The sequence below is a fragment of the Ruditapes philippinarum genome, unplaced genomic scaffold, assembly GCF_026571515.1.
Source record: "Ruditapes philippinarum isolate M1 unplaced genomic scaffold, ASM2657151v2 ctg3999_1_1_1_1, whole genome shotgun sequence".
NCBI lineage: Eukaryota > Metazoa > Mollusca > Bivalvia > Venerida > Veneridae > Ruditapes > Ruditapes philippinarum.
In genome coordinates, this window is record NW_026854622.1 from 38,496 (window position 1) to 61,395 (window position 22,900).

General features: G+C 32.0%; 1 protein-coding gene across 1 annotated transcript; it reads right to left on the reverse strand.

The window, feature by feature from the left end:
- Positions 1–1,829: 1,829 nt before the first annotated feature.
- Positions 1,830–22,900, reverse strand: LOC132740613 (uncharacterized). Its single transcript, XM_060728557.1, has 4 exons — positions 22,540–22,900; positions 17,731–17,943; positions 3,409–3,555; positions 1,830–2,295 (listed from the first exon to the last, which is right to left on the reverse strand). Exons 1-4 carry the CDS (start codon positions 22,898–22,900, stop codon positions 2,039–2,041), a joined length of 978 nt encoding a protein of 325 aa, XP_060584540.1. The 3' UTR covers positions 1,830–2,038.

A 22,900-nucleotide genomic window follows, 5' to 3' on the forward strand; every position in this document is an offset into this window, starting at 1 on the left:
TCTCTACTTGTAATAGGGTTGGTAAGCGAACAGCATGGATCCTGATCAGACTGCGCGGATGCGCAGGCTGGTCTGGATCCGTGCTGGTCGCAAACCCATTATGTTGGTTTTGTCGTGACACGGCTCAATTGGACAATGAATAACATTTTGGAAATAACTTTATAAAATTACACCAAAAATAAAATGCTTTCGAGACATGAAGAAAAAAACATTGCTGGAGCATAATGGGCCTTTAATTAACAAGGTACATCTGAATTGTTTGGCAACATAATTATGCATTAATATACACGTTAATATTCTCAAAGATACCATATTCGTTCACACGTTAGTTTGGTAACCTACTCTTACAAAGATTATTTGATAAAATAAATTTGGTTAAATATTATGAACACATGCGTAAATCTATGCATGTTAAAATGAAAAGAGTTTGCAGAATGATTGATCATTAGTAAATAATTAAGAACGTATTTGTTAACATGCTATCTTGGTAATGGTGTAGCCGCACAACTATTCACACATAATTTTGATAAAGTTTGTACGGGTTACAACTGTTTACACTGTAAGGAACACAACTGCTCATACTATATTTTTGTAAAGGTATATGAAGTCATCTGTTCACTTATACATTGGTTAAGGTCAAGGAACACATCTCTTCTCAGCTTACCTTGGCAAAAGCATAGTAACAATTAATTGCATGCAGTGATTTTCCCTGTATTTTACAGCCGAATAAAGGCTGTTTCCCCAAGCCCAAAAAAGGTATATTTTCTCCCTAAAAATGCTTATATTTTCCCCTGAAAATGCTCTGTGCAAATTCTTGACCAGGAAGCAGCTGAGTTATATCAAACTGTCCCATATATAAACAAAGGTGCTAGTGGCATTGATTTCATCTAAAATGTATTTAACCTTGTTATTTATGCATGTATTAAAAAAATTTTTTTCACTGTTATATTATTATAGACTATAATAATATAACAGTGAAATTTTTTTTTTTATTTTTTTTTTTAATATATTGATGTTTTAGTGCATAAATAACAAGGTTAAACACATTTTAGGTCAAATCAATGCCACTAGCACTTTTGATATATATATAGCCTCCGTTAAGTACCCGCTACCGTGCATGTTAAATTGAAAAATTTATAAAAGGCGTGGGTAAATTTCCATTCTCAGTTGTTGGGATTTGATTTTCACCTTTTCTGATTTATCGTGCTATATTTCCCCCTTCAGTAAGCCAAAGCTTGTTTTGAAACCTGAAAAAAGAAAATCACTTGCATGCTCGTTTCCTATTGGTTATAGCATTACAATGTTGTGGCATGAGTGGAACATTATACATGTGATAATATGCATAATATAAAGAAATTGTTACAAAAGTTGTCTGTCATCTTTTGGAAATAAGTCATTGCTGATTTACAATGTGTCAAAGTACTTGACCGTATCACACAGACGCATGTCACATAATTAATGTGTTCAAAATTATTATTAAAATTATTCCGCATATGTATCGAGGTTACGGTTCCTGTTGAAAAGTGAATTATGTGGTATCTTTAAATTTTTCAGATTCTAGATACAAATGTATGTTGTCATTGTGTAGGGAAAAGATCTGTAGCTATATTAAACTCATATGTATACACGTTTTCTGTATACTGTGCATGGTCAAGATTTCGATACATTTAACCGTAAGAGGCAACGTTTTTGGTTCTTATTTCTTTTTGTTTTGACGTTAGTTAGATATTTTTTGTTTGTCTGTATATTTGTTGCTTTCTTGTTCGTATGTTTGTTATAACGGTCTAATAAAAATATACTGTCGATATATTAATATAATATATTAATATATACACAAGGGGGACAATTGTGTGCAAACAGGAAAGATGATCTTCGTAGCAGTTATTTCCCTTTATTTGTGTACAAAACGGCAAAACGGTCACATCTTTACTGTGGTTGAATAGCTCAGGCGACCCTTTCTGCAAATGACTAGAACCATCGATCTATTTTCGATAAGCTTACTATATTATGTACAAGTACAAAAATGTATTCCCCTTAATTATCGACACATTCTGTTTTCAATTTGTATTTCCGTACGGGTTTCCGTATTCGCTACACGATTCCTATTAACACAAAAAGCGTCTATAATGTATAACAAAGCTCCTGTCAGATTCAGAAGACCGGAAGTGAGACAAAGAGCAAAACTGGCGTGTGGTTTTAAATCTAAATGTTGAATACTTCCGTCCTCATCTTCAAAGTACTTCTCAATTTGGTTGTCAACTACAAATACTACAGTGCCAACAATAGACATTAGACCTGAAAGAATGAAACAAAAACATGAATAATGACTGAAAAGTTTATCAATATTCTCCCACTCATAGGCATTCGTTTCGGGAAAAAAACCCCATTTAAGGGGTTGAAAACATTCAAATTTAAATAGAATTTTTACAATTTCTTATTTTAGATGTCTCATTAAAAAGCCGTCTTTTTTTTCCGATTTTACTCCCAAAACCCAATCAGAAAAATGAGGGTTTGGGAAATCAAACCCCTCTAGGGTTAAAAATCGTTATATTCAATCAAATTAGTGTCCTACAAACCTGTCAAAAAGGTTTTCATCTCATGCCCTCTTTATCTCCCCTTTTATCTTCATTGTGTATTGAAAGAGAAGTAACCTTTGTGTGCCATTTGGAATTTTATAGGAACCCGTCATTTGTTTCAAATTCCCCTATACACTTAGAAGATACCTTGCGTACTTAAAATGTTTATTGAGTAATAAGTAATAGAAAGAGCACCGAAACACGAGGATATCTGATTTGTACGAGGGGGCGTAGCCCCCGAGTATAAATCAGATTGCCGAGTGTTTTGGTGTTCTTTCCTCTTTTGTATCATAGTCAAACATGACAGCACGTTCCCTGTTGTCATAATATGAAACCCCAGAAAAAATGAACCAATAAACGAGCATTTTAATATGATATTTCTGCCCCTTTCCCTTTCTCTGCCGTCACAATAAGTAAACCCCAGCAAAAATGAACCAATCAACGGGCATTATCTGGAGTGCGGGTAACTGATACCTGCACTCCAGTTACCGCACTGTGCATGTATATGTATACGATTTAACTCTGACACTTTTTTCAACAGAAAAGTCCCCAAAACTATGATACAATACAATTATTACAGCATGTAGCTGTTTTATTACATGCACAAAGTATGTATTTTATCCCGTCTTTTTCAAACTCTTCATTACTTAAAATAAGATACTTAAAATTTTTTGTGATTGGCCAAATTATGCTTTTTCGAGTATATGTATTTTGTGATTTTTTAAATTTGACCAGATTCAAGTGATTTTATACTTTGTTGTTTTATATGAACATAAATTAAACACTTGCCTTCAATATTCACATCGTCTTTGTAATATCCGTTATCACTTACCGGCCACTGTACTTAATAATCCGGCAGCTAAAAGAAGCGAGCGTCTGTCCCTTCGCCTGACAAAGTTCAGAAAAGCCAATCCCGCAGCCATTACAGTTGGAAGTGTCGACAACACAACCGTAGCACGAGCAACTTTAATCTGAATAGCTGAAAGTTTAAGAAATACTATGCTCATCATTGAGTAAATTATTGTAACGACAAAAAATTATTGAAATCTATGAAATTCTTACTAAATAGGTTTAATTTGAATAAAAGATTTAATAAACTAGGTATGGGAAGCTGCGTTACCTATTACAGGTCAAGTAAAGTTGGCCTTTTCTTAAATAAACTGCCAGTTTTTTTCCGTTTTTTTTCAATGACGCTATATATTCGTATTGTGACCATCTATAGTGTGTAGAATTTAAAGATATGTAATTTGTGTGAGGTCAAAACTATAAACATATAACATATTTCTATGGAAGCATTGGAGGGTCACTTTTGAGTTTCGACTTATACATTTATTTTAATATTTTCTTATGACTTTTGATTTATGACTTTTGATTTATGACTTTTGATTTTTGACTTATGGATTTTGTTATTTCCCACGTGCTTGCCATTTTAATTATAATTTCCAAGGAAAATATGGTAGAATATGACATTGATTCAGACGAGGTAAGTTCATTTACCTAAGTTTCCTGGAGACTTATTTAAAAAACAAAATATGTGGGCACATATGCAAGAACAGAATGTTATTCCTATATAAGCCTTTTAAATTGATTAAGAAAAGAAAATACTTTGCTTGCATTGCATTGCATTGCATTGGGTATCTATTTTTTATTTTAAATTTCCGGAACAGGGATATATAATCTCAAATTGACATACAGCGTATGAATCAAACGCTTTATTTTTATATGAACCAGTCTCGCATTGTTGTTTGCTGCAGTTACAATCGGTTTTCACCCCGTAGTTCTTCATTCTTCGTCCATCTTATTTTGAATATAGACCAAATTATAGGCCTTATTTTGACAAAGAAATCTGTGGTTAAGAAGTTTCATGAAACATGGTATTTCAAAAACAATAAATCATACAGCTTTGAAACTTCACACACTTGTTTAGAACACGCTCTAAGTTAGAAATCTCTGAATTGCATTGTTATCAAATTCTGCCTCTTTTTCGATTTTGAATTCATTGTTTAGAATTTTCATGAAAAATGGTTTCTCAAACACTATTTTAGCGATTCCTTTGAAACTTGGAACACATATTAAGTGTTGACATCGAAGATCAATGACCAAGTTTCGTATGAGTGGCGCACAACTGGACATACTTATGCCCATTTTTAAAGCTAAAATGTTTTGTCAGATGGTTTATGAAATATGGTCCCATAAACCAGTTATGATATAATATTGAAACTTTATTCACTTGTTCAGTATCAATAACTTAGGTCACATACCAAGTACAAAGTACATTTTTAAAGCTAAAATGTTTTGTCAGATGGTTTATGAAATATGGTCCCATAAACCAGTTATGATATAATATTGAAACTTTATTCACTTGTTCAGTATCAATAACTTAGGTCACATACCAAGTACAAAGTACATGTTATTTGTATATAAACTTTTGTATACAGTTATGTATTAAGGAATTTTTTGTATTTCATTTTGTATATATATGTATTTCATTTCAATTGAGATAACACATACTTTTAATGTTTTCAGTTTAAATTCTAGTAAAGCTACTTGTAGGAATTAAGGACGTGCTGTCGAATGGTTTCAACTGCAAAGCAGTTGCAAGAGCATCAGCAATACATATTTGTCAAGTTTTCGGAGCCAGTTTAGAAGACAAAGAGGTTTCATGGCAAAACAGCGTTCGTTCCGAGTGGAAAGTAGTACAGTTTAGCAAATGCAAAATGTCCAAACACTAGTGATTTGGTTTTCTTCGTTATTGTCTATGGAAATATTCAGACATTTTTGGAATACGAGCGTTACCATTTCACACTTGTTTCAGACGCTCGATAATTTTCAAGTTTTAACCCCACCACTTATTGTGGACGCTTTATTGGAAACACGCAATGTCACGTCCCGCCACGTTTATTTTATACTGTCCATACCTCCAATATGGTACAAATCTTGTATCGATATACAGGTCATGGTGAGACAGGGAAAAGTGTGAAAAATCATGAATTCATAATTCTGACTTTCATAATTTTCAGTATTTGCCCATTGTAAATTTTAAAACTTAAAAGAAAGGTATCGAAATCAAATTTTCATATAGCTTGGCGGGCAGAAAGAAACATACTTCTTGCTATCATAGCTACATTTTAGAAAGTCCCCTTTGTTGTTGATTTTTTTCTTCTTTTTTTCATACTTTGATTTTGTTAAACTCATAATTATCTCAAAAACTGTTGGAGGCATCAACTTGAATTTACTGGCGAGACAGAGTGCATTGTGTTGTTAACAAAACTTTTGATTATAACATTTAATCGTTCTTCTAAGTTAAACATTCCCTTTTTCGACATGCTGTGGGTTGAGGGTATGTTCATTAAGAAAGACTATGATATTTCCATTACATATAAAGTCGGTTATTCTTCGAAAAAAAAAACAAAAAAAAAAACAAACAATTTGTGGACGTTATTAAATATACACATTATACAATGTATACAGTTTCTTAAAGTTAACTAGGAAATTTTTAGCTGGAGACTGTGTTTGTTTTTTCTCTCTTTTGAACGACAATGATTTTCAAAATATTGACTTCAATAACAATATAGTCACTCTAGCGTTGCTAGTTAACCTAATTTATTTTATGTTTTCAAAAGCTTCCTTAGATCACTCATGATTTTCTTAGTTTTTCATCAGTAACGTATCAACGATGTGTTGTTTTGTAGACATATTGCATGTATATATGTCTTCTGTGCCGTAAATACTTGATGTTTTTGTTGATGGCAGTGTTTATTTTTAGCTGTTTTTTAGTGTTAGCTTTTAAGTAAGGCATGTGTGCTATTTTAGAAAAAAAATACTTCTGTAGTTCTTATCTCTGTTTTTTAAATTAAATATAATGAAGCTCAAATTCAGTTTGTTTTGCCTATGTAATACATTTGTTTTCTTATTTCTTTTTTTTTTTTTTTTTTTTTTTTTTTTTTTTTTTTTTTTTTTTTTTTTTTTTAAAGAAAAAACAATTTTTTTTTAAAAAAAAAAAAAAACAAAAATAAAGAAAAAAAAAACGGTTTTTTTGAAAAAAGGGAAAATTTTTTTTCAAAAAAAATGGGTTTTGTTTTTTTATCTTTTTAAAACATATTTTTTCCCCAAAAAATTTAAATTGATAGTTTCTCCCAACTTGTCAGGGTAAAGACCGGAGGAAAAAAACCTTTGGTATTTTGGTTTTCTTGGAGGTAATTTTTTGGGTAGTCTTTTTTAGGGAGTTGGCTATTCCCCACACAGTTTACTTCTTTTAGTGATTGCTTTTTTAAAATTTCTACTTTCTCTTTTTAAAACCTCTTATTAAATCACTATTCTAAAAATAGAAAATTTTAAATTCTTGAAAACTTTTAAATACTGTTTATTCCGGTGGGAAATTGCAAGTCTATTTTGGTTATAACAAAGTTACTATAACACAATAATAAATGAGGAAAATGTCTTTTTATCATTCAGGACCAGATTTAATATGATAATGTAAATGAGTACAAGTTTGAAGTAGAAATCACGAGAGTTTCAAGTCATATTTGTGTCAAAACCGTTTTCTAAATTTTATTTTATACCTATAAATTCTTCCAACGGATAGAAAATTCCGTATTATGTTAGTGACAAATACGGAACCATATATGGAAATGCCGGATTATTTTTGACATTGGTTCCGATCTTAGCTGTGTTTTACATAGCATTAGAAAACGGAAACCAAAATTATAAGAGGCGTCGCCGGTTTTGCATAAATTACGTATTCATCCGTCAGTCATAAATTTATTTTTCTATTTTCTGAAATTTCTTATAGAAGTGTAGTTTAATGAAAATCATTTTTACTAAAAACGAAAAGGTATATAATAAAAGTAAAATTATGTTATAGTAGCTTTCTGAGGCTATGTATTTTTCTACTTGCAACATTGGAAAATTGATATCTCACTTGACCTTCGGTCTCGCGAGATATCAATTTTCCATCACTGCTTGTAGCAAAATACAAAGCCTTAAAAAGCTACTACTACATATTATTCCGTACATATATCTCCTTTATTTTAATGTTTCAAAGTTTCAAAGTTTTATTTCATAAAATATCCTGAAGGCCAAAAGCCCATGAGGACAACATTTTAAACAGTGTACAATCATGTTGAAAATTATTACTACATACAATGTACTAACATAATGTTATAATCGTGTATGCTTCTAACTCTCTAAGTAAAAGTATAGTTATAAACATGATCTAATTTTTTAATACTGATTATGACATACTCTATCAATTCGCATTACTTCATCTTACGAAGTGTGCTATTGATTGCACAAATTAATAACACCAGTGACTAGAACTTCATGACCTAATAAGAATATCCATATGCTTCGCAAAGACCAAAAAAGGAAAATTATATCTGACATATCACAATGTCATATATCATTTATATTTTTCATTATACCTGATGTTTGCTCGAATGCGAATGAGAAAAATATATCACAAACAAATTCCAAATTTTTTTTTTCTCAGGAGATAGAGTTACATAAGAAGACGGATATTATTTTTAACACTTAACAATATTCAGAGAAATTTTCAGATAACATACATATAATGACAATGTTACTTCATAATTTAATGTAACATTTTTCAATTATTTGACATTACATGGCAAAGATCAGTCTCTCAGACCTAACACACAAGCACAAAAGCAGTAGTAAACTTGTTTATCTTACATGTAAGGGAAAAGCACATTCTGTCCGCCCGCACCAGCTGTTATATTTACACTTTTGTCTTAACAACTCGTGTAAATATCACATCCAGCGCTACCGCACACAACCCGCCCCAATCCAACAAATAAGACATACAAATATCTTTATGTATTATTAGTACAAGCACAGTATATAATACATCTACATTCATATAATGCCTGTTTCGGGCAAGTTTCATAAATGCAAAAAAAAAAAAATAAAAAATAAAATTACTAATTGAAATAACTAGTTGACAATAAGTATACATATTGATATTTGCTCTATAGAACATATTTAACTAACAAACATTTTTGTATGTCCATTACTTTAAATATATATTGTACACATCATTTGTATATAGTAAGACGGACAAATATCCTTTATTAGGTCAATGCATCAACATTTATATAATGCCTGTTATGAGCGAGTTTCATATATTCTAATTGTAATATAAAATTGTTATAACAAGTATACATACATATATATATATATATAATTTTTTTTATGTTCCATAAAACATATCTGATTAAACTTATTTTTCTTTATTTAATATTATACACACTACTATAGAGTAAACGTTCAACATTTGTTTTACTTATCATTGTAGATTTATAATTCTAAATTACCCTATATCAATCTGTTACTGTCTATATACATGCAACGCTATCAAAGACTCTAATTTTCTTAGCATTGTATATTAGCTTACATTATTACTACATAAATTAGCAGAACGAATCATAAATGCCTTGTATACATACACACTTAACTTTGTCAATAAAACTTCATTATCAGATGTAATTAGTTGAATAAATTTGTACATATTGGGTCTATATCCATAAAAGCTAGGAATATAAATGTTTCTTATATCTGTATATGCTTGGCACTGTAACACAAAATGAGATTCATCTTCTAACACTTGGCATATGCTACATTTTCGCTGCTCTAAAGGAATCGCAGTTGGCTTTGCCCATCTGCCGCTTTCAATACTTAGTCTATGAGATGACATACGCAATCTTGATAAGCTAAATCGAAACTTTTGTATGTTGCATAAATTAAGATAGGGCTGTAACCTAAAGCTAGCTATGTTTCTATAAAAAAGCGCTCTAGTTGAGCTGTTAAGTCGACTATTCCAGTTTTGTATGAAATTATCAGACACAATCTTTGCTCAAAATAGTGCAAAAATATTACCTTATCACCTACATCTTGAAAAAGCCACACATCATAAAAACCAAGTGTACATAAAAGATCCCTCAATAATGAACACCAACTTTTCTTGTTAGGATACCTTTCACAGTCATTTAATAAAGTAATATAGATTTTCTTGTTAAACTTATTATCTTTTGTCTGTAATAACTTAACCCAGTATTTAACAATCTTTAAATATCTCAAGGTTTGAAAATTTATACGCCCAAGTTCACCATAAACAAAATCATTTTGTGTACATCTTTTAACACCAAGAAGTTGCTTGCAAAACTGCAAATGTACTCTTTCAATTGCACAACCTTTTGTGAATCCCCACACTTCACTACCATAATTTAAAATAGGTGTAATCAGTTTATCAAAAAGTTCAAGCTTGTGTTTCACTGTAATATTAGTGAATTTATAGAGGTATTTATTCATCTTAAATATAGCTTTTGAAGCTTGACCAGCTAAAGTATTTAATGCATCAGAAAAAGAACCACCAGTAGAGAAAGCAATTCCTAAATAATTAAACTTATTTACAATTTCAATAGAGTTGCCACTGTAATAAAAATTTATGTTTACTGGTAAACGACCACCTTTTCTAAATATCATTACTTTTGTTTTATCAGTGTTCACAACAAGTTTCCACCTTTCACAATATTCATACAATGTATCCAAATTATTTTGCAACTCAGTTGCTGAATTAGCAAAAATGATGATATCATCTGCATACAAAATCAAAAATATTTTGAAAGTGTCAATATCAATACCATTTACTCCTTTTACATAAAATTCTGATTCCAAATCATTAAGAAACATTGAAAATAAAAAAGGTGATAAGGACTCGCCTTGCCTTACTCCAAGAGTGCATTGATAGATATCACTAAATTTATTTAAATATTTTACTCTAGATTTAACAGATGAATACATAGATTTAACTATATCAAGAATTTTCCCCCGCATACCTAATTGAATTAATTTAAACCATAAATTGTCTCTTACTACATAATCAAATGCTTTAGTAAAATCAATAAAAGCACAAAATAATTGTTTACCTTGGTTGATTAAATGAGTAAGTAAACCATGTAATACAAAAATATTGTCTATAGTACTCATGTTAGACCTAAAACCTGCCTGTGCCTCAATGTATACTGAATAATGTTCTGCCCAATCTGTCAATCTATTATTTAAAACACGTGTGAATAATTTACCCAATACACTTAACAATGTAATGCCTCTATAATTATTTTCATTATTAATACTACCTTTCTTATGTAACGGTATAACATAACCATCAGACCAAGTTGATGGAAGTATTTCCAAAATCCAAAATTTTTTTAAAAAAACTGTGCAAAAAATGGGAAGTAGTTTTTTCTTTCCGGGTTTTGAAACATTCATTCAAAAGCATATCTGGCCCCCTACTTTTATTTTTATTTTAAATCTTTTTAAAAGCTCTTCTATTTTCGATTATTTTTATTTTTTATCGAGTTTATCAAAACATTAACCCCTTTTAAATTCCCTTTTTTCATAACCCTTTCCCGGGAAAAAAAGGGTAAATCTTTTATCAGGTTTTAAAAATATTTTACTATTGGGTAAATTTAATTTCATTTAAAAAAACTGCTCAAAAGGGATTAAGTGAAAAGTTTCTAAAATCTGTACCCCCCAATGAAATTTTTAAACATATTCCCGTAAAATTTTGCATTTTTCCAAAACTACAAAATTTTTAAGTTTTTTTGTTTGAGCATAATCATAATTATACCTATTTTTTCTTATACAAAGTTTATAAGCTGACCTTGCTTCGATTAAAGCTTTCCGGTTCTCATCTGTCTTATTCTGTCTATACACATTTAAAATACTATAAAACATGTTTCTTTTTTCAGCACATTCAGTAGTGAACCATTTTTTATGCGAATCATTTTTAGGTAGGTTATCACTTCCTTTGTTAATATACTGTTTGAAAAAAGGTGATGCAACACCATCAAGAATCTCAGTCAACTTTTTTACACATAAATCAATATCATCTGAATTATACTATTCTGAACATCATTTAACCAATAATTTAATATACCAATATTACTGTCACTGCCAAGGCTTTCTTTAAACGCCTGTCTATATTCATTTTTCCATATGAATTTATAATACTGTCTAAATAACTGTTCACTAGTATTAACATTATAACATTCTTGTTTATTAAAAGCAAAAGAAAAATCAATAATACAATGATCTGACAAAATATTAGGTTCTTTTACAGAAAAAGAATTAACATATTTTATCACGTTTTGTGTTGAAATAACATAATCTACTACACTTTTTCCTGTTTTCCCAACATAAGTAAAATTTCCAATTTTGTCATCATACAATCTACCATTTAAAATTCTCATACCACTTTGCTTACAAATATCAAGCAGTTGAATACCATTACTATTAACACGACCTTTGTCAAGTGATTTCCTTGGAAGGTAACTATCTTCAACATAATCATCTGGTAAAAAATAAGAATGTGCTATATCATCATCTGGCACAAAATCAGGCAATTCTGATGTGTGAGCATTTAAGTCTCCACAAACAAGTAGATTTAAATTTAAACCTTGTTTTATTTCAAGTTCTAAAATATAACTTAGTAATCTATCAAACATATTACTTTCAATTAATGCTTGCCGAGAGCTACCTTCTGGGACTGCATAACAAAGTATTATATATAAATCATTTTCCAAACATAACTTAGAAGCAGAAATTTTAATGCACAGTATATCATCATGAGATGTGAAAACAAGTGTATCAGGTGTGACTAAATAATTTCTTACATATGCTATTATTCCCCCTGATGCCCTTTTTAATGTATTATAATGCCTAACGCTTGTACCCTCTTTAATAGTCAACACGGAAAAATAGCGTACCAGTCAACCGTGACTAACTTCAACAAGTAATTAAATAATCTATTTCAAGATGTAAAATGTTAATAAAAATTTGTAATAAAGGTACACATCTAGAAAATAGCTAAGAACTGTTTTATCTGAATAAAAAAATTCGTTATTTATCAAGAATAGTTTATTTACTTTAAGACGGCATGTATAAATGAATGTCCCGAATTCAAACTTCTATACATACATGTATGATTTCACATTAACAATTGGTGTTGATTCTTCACGTAAGAACGATCAAATATGGTAAAAACATATGAATGCAATAATTCTAATTTTAAACATCATATGACTTCAACACCACCCATCGGCTGATGTCCTCCCTTGCGTTTGGTGATTGTATCACAAATTTGCTTATTTTGCATTAATCTAAAATCAAGTAAAACTAATGTTTATACAAAGGCAAAGAGTAACAGCAAATGACAATAGTTATAAGTCAAAAGATAAAAGCCATAAGTAAAAAGTGATAAATCATAAGTAAAAAGTCATTAGGCAAAACCTAACGAGAAAATAAGTCAGCATTTACTACAAAGATCAATTACTATTTTTGAAATAACAATCATATTATATTCCTTTTAAATACCATAATACATCCTATAAAGTATGGTTGCTATTTGTTGTGAATGAATAAGACGTTAGAATCTAATTACACATACTTGAAATTACACGTATAACTTATATGTCACGGTACGAATTTATTCAGTACATGATATGCAATCTCGGTGGGGACAGAGCTAGCCCTGTAAGGGGTTCCGGGTTCGAATCCCGGTATGGCTGCATATCTTTCTCCCCCTGTGACATTTGGCATAGTAGAAAGTGTCCCTGCCAGTCACGCGGGAGACCGAGGTTCTATTCCTAGTGGGGCAGCCTTTTTGTAACCAGGGCTTGATAGAAGAGATACAACCAGAAGTCGATTCATATAGTGCAGTTAATCTCGTAATACGTATGCCAAAAACAAAAAGAAATACAGCATGTATTTAACGTACAAAGTCACAAAATTGCACATACATATATTGTGATGTAAAAACTTTACAAATTAGTATTTACAGGCTGCTGAGTTGGAAATCTTTAAAAGGACAAATAACTTGTACAATAAATGAGCCGCGTCACGACAAAACCAACATAATGGGTTTGCGACCAACATGGATCCAGACCAGCCTGCGCGTCCGCACAGTCTGATCAGGATCCATGCTGTTCGCTTTCCAACTCTTTTACAAGTAGAGAAACTGGTAGCGAACAGCCTGGATCCTGATCAGACTGCGCGGACGCGCAGGCTGGTCTGAATCCATGCTGGTCGCAAACCCATTATGTTGGTTTTGTCGTGACGCGGCTAAAATGTGTTTAGATTTTTCTAGCTATATTAAGATGGAAAAATATGCACGTTTTCTATTATTATAATCTTTTTTAAAGATATTCATTGCCTAATTAATGCTAAAAAAATCTAAGAGCAAATTACAATTATAACATTTTCAATGTTTTATATATTACAAACTAGCCGGTAAAAGCCGTCCATATTTCACAGAATGAATCAATATACTTGTAGAAAGAATTTAGCAAATTGATACAAGCCCTTTGACTTGAATTTTTTAAGTTTAGAAGGAAATGATAAAAAATGTTCAAATTGGTGAGGTAGAGAAACAATACCATGCATATTTCTATCGTGTCGAGAATAGTCATGCATTTAACATGCATAGTTTATTACTAGAATGTTATTTTTTGCATCTAAACAAACAACACTTGCAAAACATGTTTAAATGAGATTACACGGATATTTTTTTTAAGATTTCAAAACATGTATATCTTTTAAAAAGCCTTTTTAATGTATATGTTCTGAGTCATAATAATGCGTCGTATACGCGTCGGCATAAGCGATGAGCTTTCCGCATCTCAATACCATCCGGATCAAGCGCTCCCATTATTTCCATGACGTCGTCTCCCTTGACGTACATGTGGTTATTCAGCATTAACCTACGCCATATTGTACGGTATTCTATGCGTTGTCCATTTGTTTGTATTTCTCTGTTTATAACATCAGACACAGTCTCAAAAGGAGTATATATTCCATTACGCCGTTTTAAATTTAAGAGTTTAAAAAGTCTAATCACTGTACTAAATGACGTTGTAATGCCATGCTGTACCGGAAAGTACTCTATTATCAGCAGAGTTTTGTTTGTTATAGATATTGTGGGTAGGTATCTTGGCACGGTAGCTTTGGTAATGATGAACAGTATAATGATGAAGACACAGATCAACATCAAGGTTTTCATCCTCGTTACCTTTTGTCCAGTGGTTGTGTCTGAAATAAGAGTTTATCTTTTATCTAAATCGTTATACATTCATACTATATAAAATGGGTAAATCTCTTAGCTCCGATTTTTTAAGATTGATAAGTGCGAAAAAAAAAAAATTAAATGCTAGTAGGATCTTTTGTTCTAACGTTTATTCTTAAGTGTTCTTTTCTCAATTGTTAAAATATACAACAAAATTAGACATTGATGCTAAATGCAAATGGTGCTCGATTACAATTTTAAGTTAACTTTGTACTTGTGTGTATGAACATAGCACTTGCCGTTCTTTACTAATTCCGTGTTAGCTCAATAAAATGCTGAATTGCGATACATGTTTAATATTGTGCACCATGCCATTTTAAGAAGTAAAACTTGTATTCCCTGTCTACTTGTAAAACAGTTATTTGTTTGTTACTCATGGACAGATTTACTGATGAGGACAAAAAATGTATAAGCACTAATATGATTAACATATTAAAAACATAGAAGATTGTACAAAACACACAGTCACACTTGTGGAATTAAAGTCTGTGATATGTTACCACTATGGGATTATATCAAATAAGATTAAATTCCCTCCTTAACACATCCTCTCCTCCATGACAAATCTGAATGAAATTATTTAAAACGTTTAAAAACATACCTGAAACCAAAGTTGCTGCTTTCAGCTTCTAGAGCACATGTAAAATGGGTTAGCAAAAAGTCATAAGACGTAAGTCACAAATCAAAAGTCAAAAGTCGAAAGTCAAAAGTAAAATATCCGTAAGTCGAAACTCAAAAGTGACCCTCCAATGCTTCCATATATTTCGTAAAATGGAGAATTCAAGCTATCGCAATGTGTAATTTGTGCACAACTAAATCGGATAATGTATGTGTAAGTCAACATTGACCTTTACTTTTCACGAAATTTCGTAAAGTAAAGAGAAGTGATAAAATTGCCGTATCGGAAAACACAAATGCCAAGTCAGCATCTCCATGTTTCATATCTCACAGACGTCATACGACATGGCGTAAATCAGCCACCATATAAAAATGATTTCACTAGAGCGTCTGCTCTATCTTTTCTGTACTATTCAAGGGAAGAAACCGTGGCTGGTAATTTGCCAAACTTCTCGCAGCGGTTACATCCCTTAATCATTTAAGTAGCCTATACCTGAGCGTGTCATAAAATGACGGGAAGGGATCGATTTTAAACGTTGAAAATGGATCAATATCCGTTGATAATTGACCCATGTGGTCAAAATTTAACGTTATACCGGCTGAAGCGTCTACGCCAGGATGGATCTGCAGGCAATGCACTTTTATGAGCTAACACTCGTAATAAATTTGTAATTACCGATACAGCTTACTGTCGGCTTGTATCAGGTTATCAGCTTCTTAGACAAAGAATGTGTGTAATATACATGTATGTTTTTAACATGACCATAATGATGTGAGACCAACCATCTTTTTTAAAGATCCTGTATGTTGTGAAATTTTTATATATGTATATAACTAGCTATTCTTAAAAAAATCAAACATCCAAGCATATGTTAAATATGTACTGCAAATGTTTATTCACATTATAAGTAATCATTAAAATATGTCCATCCATTTCGTATTTAGACTTTATTGAAAATAATAATTCTAATTACCTCCCTTTATTAACATGAAATTTATTTACGGTTATATCTTTACAAATAATGCTTTTTTTTGGAACTGACAATATTGATAAATCTTCATTGAGCATCATATCTATGATATAAAACCATTAAAATTTTGAGTTACAGAATCTTTCAAAGAATTGCCTTAGAATTGTCGTACAGTGTAGTCACGTCGGTTTTATAATACATAACCAGTGGAAAAGAGGGTTTTTGCAAAGAAAAAAAAACAACAAAAAACAAAAACGATAACAAAATAATAGTATTAATTCTGAAGTTTTACCGAGGGTTTAGTAAAATAGAAAGAAAAAAGCAGTTTGCCTAAGGAAACAAGGTTGACATAATTATGGTGATTAATATTGCAAAATCATCCATTCATCGCACATTACATGTACATTACGTGAATCTTGACTCTCGAAAGAAAATAATCGCAAAATTGTTGGCATATAACCAGACTAATAATCGCAGAATAGTAGGCATGGAACAAGACTAATAATTGCAGAATAGTAGGCATGGAACTAGACTAATAATTGCAGAATAGTAGGCATGGAACTAGACTAATAATTGCAGAATAGTAGGCATGGAACAAGACTAATAATTGCAGAATAGTAGGCATGGAACTAGACTAGTAATTGCAGAATAGTAGGCATGGAACTAGACTAATAATTGCAGAATAGTAGGCATGGAACTAGACTAATAATTGCAGAATAGTAGGCATGGAACAAGACTAATAATTGCAGAATAGTAGGCATGGAACTAGACTAATAATTGCAGAATAGTAGGCATGGACCTAGACTAATAATTGCAGAATAGTAGGCATGGAACTAGACTAATAATTGCAGAATAGTAGGCATGGAACTAGACTAATAATTGCAGAATAGTAGGCATGGAACTAGACTAATAATTGCAGAATAGTAGGCATGGAACTAGACTTATAATTGCAGAATAGTAGGCATGGAACTAGACTAATAATTGCAGAATAGTAGGCATGGAACTAGACTAATAATTGCAGAATAGTAGGCATGGAACTAGACTTATAATTGCAGAATAGTAGGCATGGACCTAGACTAATAATTGCAGAATAGTAGGCATGGAACAAGACTAATAATCTCAAAAATGAAGGCATGAAACCAGACCAATACTCGCAGAATAGTAGGCATGGAATCAGACTTATAACCTCAGAATATTAGGCATGGGACCAGATTAATAATCACAGAATAGTAGGCATGAAACCAGACCAAAAAACTTAGAAAAATAGGCATGAAACCAGACAGACTAATAATCGCAGAATAGTAAGCATTGAACCAGACTAATAATCGCAGAATAGTAGGCATGAAACAAAATAAATAGTCGCAGCATAGAAGACATAAAACCAGACTAATATGCAGGCATGCAACTTTAAATATCCACTTACAAATCGGGTGAACACTATCTTCCAGGCGGAAACATCCTGACACAAACAAAGGAATTTCTCCACACCACTTCCACAGTCCAAATTTTATATAAGCCGTAAGTCCAACAACAGTCGTGGACCAATAATACCAGCTGGGGACAGTCAAGCTAACAATCGTTAAAACAAAACTTAGCACATTTAAAGTGACGGCAATTTTGGCTAACATCCTATTATCTGAAAGCAAAACGACACAGAGATTCCAGATAAGGCCAAATCAAATATGTTTTTATTGATGGCTAGAATAAATAATAATAAAGTTATTAACCATCTGTCGTGTGTTGTAAATAAATAAGGTCGTAATTTTTACAAGTTGAAGGAAATCTGTTTGTAAAAATAATAATAACGTGTGCATCGGGAAGATGCCCGCTGGATTGAGTTCTTGATTATTGTTATTATGACTTTTTTTTAATTAAATGGGTTAAATAGTTAGAGCATATTAAGTTTTTAACGTTTTATAACATAAACCAAGGTGGGCACAGGGGTGCAATATAGAGGATATTTGTTTGTTTTGCATGTAAGATTGAAATATAATTTCACTGAGTGAACACGAGATGCAATATTTTCACGAGTGGCGTAGCCACGAGTGAAAATATAATAGCTGGTGTTCACGAATGAAATATATTTCAATCTTATATGTAAAACAAATAAATTTTCTTTTTATTTCATGCTTTTCAAGTGATTTTAAGTATTTTTACTGATTTTGCCGCGTAACGTCGCGCATTCTCCTTTGTGACGTCATCACATCATGACGTCACATCATCAATTTTGAAATATAGTTCTGTTAAATTTCTCTAATTTTGTTACATTTTTAACATGATGTATGGGGACATATCGACTTTCTTTTCCTTAAAAAAGCAAAATTTAAGTATGACGGCATTTATTTCTACCTGTTATTCCATTTAGTTATGATTTTCTTTTCAACCGCATTCAGATATAGTCGGCTACAGTGAAAATTATATTTTATAAATTTCACTAGTGGTTTATCAGAATATAATCATCTGAAATATTACAATAAAACACTGGAGAACATGAAATAAAAAGTTATTATAACAGTAGCATATATAATAACTTGCGGCTTGGTGTTAAATGCGATAAAAAACAGTGCATAAACGCATGCTAATGTAAGCGATATGCATGTATATCAGCTATGTCAATAACTGCTGTGATGCCCCATAAGTATAGGTTAGAGTGCATATTGGGTGTTCTTCGTAAATAAGAAAGCTAAAAAGGAGCGGAGCGACTGGAGCGACTGCACTCTAACCGGCTTAGTGCTCCGCCCACTTGCGTTTTATAATATAGTGCTCGCCAATTGTTTTAAGCCAATCACGGACGAATATTTTTTCAAATTTTCAGGTTTCAAATCGTAATAGAACAGATTTTATATAAACTGGACGTTTTATATTATAAAACGCAAGTGGGCGGAGCACTAAGCCGGTTAGAGTGCATATTGGATGTTCTTCGTAAATAAGAAAGCTACAGTCGCTCCGCAAGCTCCGCTCCTTTTTAGCTTTCTTATTTATGAAGAAAACCCAATATGCACTCTAACCTATACATAAAAGTTAATTTATTAAAGGGAAGCAGAGAGCTACCATTGTTAGGACTGCTTTAAGCTGAAATCATATATATTGTGCTAAATTTAATAAAGATATCAGCAAACTGTAAAATGTAAGGCTTGATGAAGAATTAAATTATCTTGGCATATATCTGTTATTTTTATTTTGAAAAGTATTTTTTTGAGAGATGTATGAAATGTTCAAATTACCAACTACCTTCTGGTTGGTATTTGGTATTTGGGGATTCACGCGAATAACCAACTGAGTCCCCTGGTCGATTTTTTGTGAAGCGGTGATACCATATTATAGAACAGATAAAGATCGTTATATAACCGAAACATTTGTTACAGAAAAATACTTGTTTTCAGACGAATACATGTAGTATCCAAATTACAAACAACCTTCATTTTGGTAGTTGGGTATTCGCGCGAATAACCAACTGAGTCCCCTGGTCGACGTAGGGAGGCATGGCGTTTCAATATTGAAGAAAACATCTATCTTGCAATATATCCGTCATTTCTATTCCGGAAAGATTTCGTGCTTTTTTTTTCAGTGTAAAACAGGCTTATTTCGAATAACCAATTACCGTCTGGTAGGTAGTTGGGGATTCGCGCGATTCACCAAATAAGACCCAACTTTATTTTGTTTTTAAAATTGTTTGAGGTGTTCGAACATTTCTTGCCGAATTTACAACTACCAGCTATTAAATAGTTGGGCATTACGAATAAACAACTACCAGCTAGTAGGTAGCTGGTTATTCGAATGTCCATCTATCAACTACCTACCAAATTGACGTTCATGTGGTGAAGGTATAAGGTAACAGTACGAATTGTTGAATTCGTAGTACGAATTGTTGAATTCGTTCACAGAGGTAGGCCTACTCAAACTCGTTTGTTTGACATTCAGCAGTCAGTGCTAGAATGCGATACATGGATTTCACTTTTGACGACATAAATTAAAGGAACTGAACAGTCAGTCAGTTTGTACCTTCTTTCTATATAAGGTTGTAGAAAAACCCAAATACTTTTAGTGTATACAAAGCTTACTTTTGATAATTCCGTGGTTTAACCAAAAACTTGTGAATTTGTCCCATTTTAATGTGGACATAAATATTCAGTGTATCCTGGCATCTCTGTTTATATCTATTTGGAGATATTTTAAGCCATACCGGTAGGGTGGCACAGAGTTGACATTTGTGCGTTTTTATTTATCTCGTGCGCATGAGATACTTTGTCGTGGCCACCAGTTACTAAGCCGTGTCCATGAGATGATTAAGTGGTGCGCAAGAGATACTATGTCCTCGCCACGATTTACCAAGTCGTGACCACGAGATAATTAAGTCGTGCGCACGAGATAATTAACCAATCAGATTACACTATTTATATGAATTTTCCAAGTTTATTAGAAATGTGCCACGCCATAGTTGGCCACGACATAGCATCTCGTGAGCACAACTTAATTTATCTCGTGGATATATGCAAGTTGGTGTAGTTTAAGGTCTTCATTGAACCCCTTTTATGCATTTTAATAAATCAATGATCTAAGATTTGTGTATACATGTTGTCAATAGCTATTACCTTTACTTGATGAGTAGAAAACTCTTTATGTACAAGAAATACTACACAGAATATTTATTAGTTTTTGTAAGTGACGGCTTTCTTAGAGATAAAATAAACAAGATATACATAAACAAGATAATCAACAAACTTACCTATGGACTCATTTAGATATTATTATTGAAAATAAATATGGTAAAAATGGGAAAATACATCTTAACAGTATGGTAAAAATAAACAGTTATGCACGAAGGGGTAGATGCTACACACAACTTTGGTTAAAAGGCTTTTTCTTGACAAGTCATACGCTAGTAATAAGGTTACTAATGTTATAATAAATGCTACTACTGAGAAAGACAGCAGCCAGAATTTGATCTGTTTTAGTATCTGGTCGTAGCAAAATCTCCTTGAAAATTTGAAAGTGGTAAGGTAGCTGCTTAACTGTCAATGTTACTCATTCCTATGCAAATTGGAATCCCTTCGGAAAATATATAATTATGTCCTTAAAAAGAGCATGCTGAGTCAGGGGTTCTTCTTTTCTGTGTTTATTTATGAGTAGAATTTGCAGTAGGATATGAGTTAAAAGCAGTAGCAGGTAAAAATAAACAGCTTCTGCTGGACACCTGGGGCAGAAAAAAATTTCAGATCTCTTGTAAGCATAGCTTGTTTTCGTTTCTACAAAAATATATTGGTTTAAACATATTTTATTCCTTCTCACATAAGCATATTTACATACATGATATTTACAATCAAAACAAGAAAAGGATTAGACTGGAAGCAACCTAATGCTTATTGAAGTCTTTTCCCAGTGTACAATAAATATTTGTGCAAAATAAGGCGAAAGAAATTGTCGTTTGTTGAGAAAGAAGGCTTATGTGTTTTATCTTACATCGAAAAATGAATTAATACATATAAATTAATTATTTAAAAGGAAAGCAAAATAATACTAGTAATGATAATAGTTTAATAAGTTCAGATAGAAAGAAGAATGAGATAGAAAAAAGAAGGAGAAAAAAAACAACAGAAAAAATGACCTGTGATTTAACCCTTAATGATAGTTGAAAATTGTTGGAGAGTCAAAGCGATTTGATTTTTTTTCAATGTATTTGTCAACTGCAAGAAATATTTCTCATTATATGAGTCTGTAAGTGCCGTGTTACGAAAAAAAGAATAATATTTAATGAAACATGACAGTATGTGCTTATACAGTTTATCAACTGAGGTCTTATGTTTTGATTAAGACGACAGTCGAGAAAAAAGTGACGAGTTGTTTCCCTTTGTCCACAGACGCAAAGAGGCGAAGGTATGATATTCTAGAAAACAGGTCTTTGGCCAAAGAGCTACAGTTGGTCCTCAGACGTTTTCTTTTACCATAGTAAAATATTTCGGTGGCATTTGAATATAAGGGGATATACTCTGTTTAAATGACGATAATGTTGGAGAGCTGCGAACGTCACTTTGAAAACTGTTAAAGGCTTGAGTTGTGGACGGCAAGAAGGAATCATAAGATAATGTGTTACGAACTCTGGGAGCTCTGTTACAGTTTTGATTTAGTAGGATATATGATTGTTCATTGGTGAAAACTGAAAGTATTTAAGAAAGATAAGGAAGGGCGAGATTTTTGGTCATTTTATAAAAAAGAACAAGTTTGTGTTGGTTACGACGAGATTCAAGGGATTCCCACCCTACCTCGGACATAAGTTTGGAAATTGACACAAGTTTGGTTGCACCCGTTACAATACGAGCTGCCTCGTACTGAACCTTTTCGATTGTTTCCTTCTCTTGAGATGTACAGTTATCAAAGTTAATATCACCGTATTCTAAAAGAGGACGAATGAAAGACATATAAATTTTTTCCAGTGAATGACGATCAAGGATAAATTTCAACTTTCGCATTACATTGATACGCTTGTAGGCTTTCTCAATTATATAGTTTATATGAATATTCCATCTGAGATCAGAAGAGAAAAATACACCAAGATGTTTATGATGAGTAACTTCTTGAATAGTCTCACCATTCAT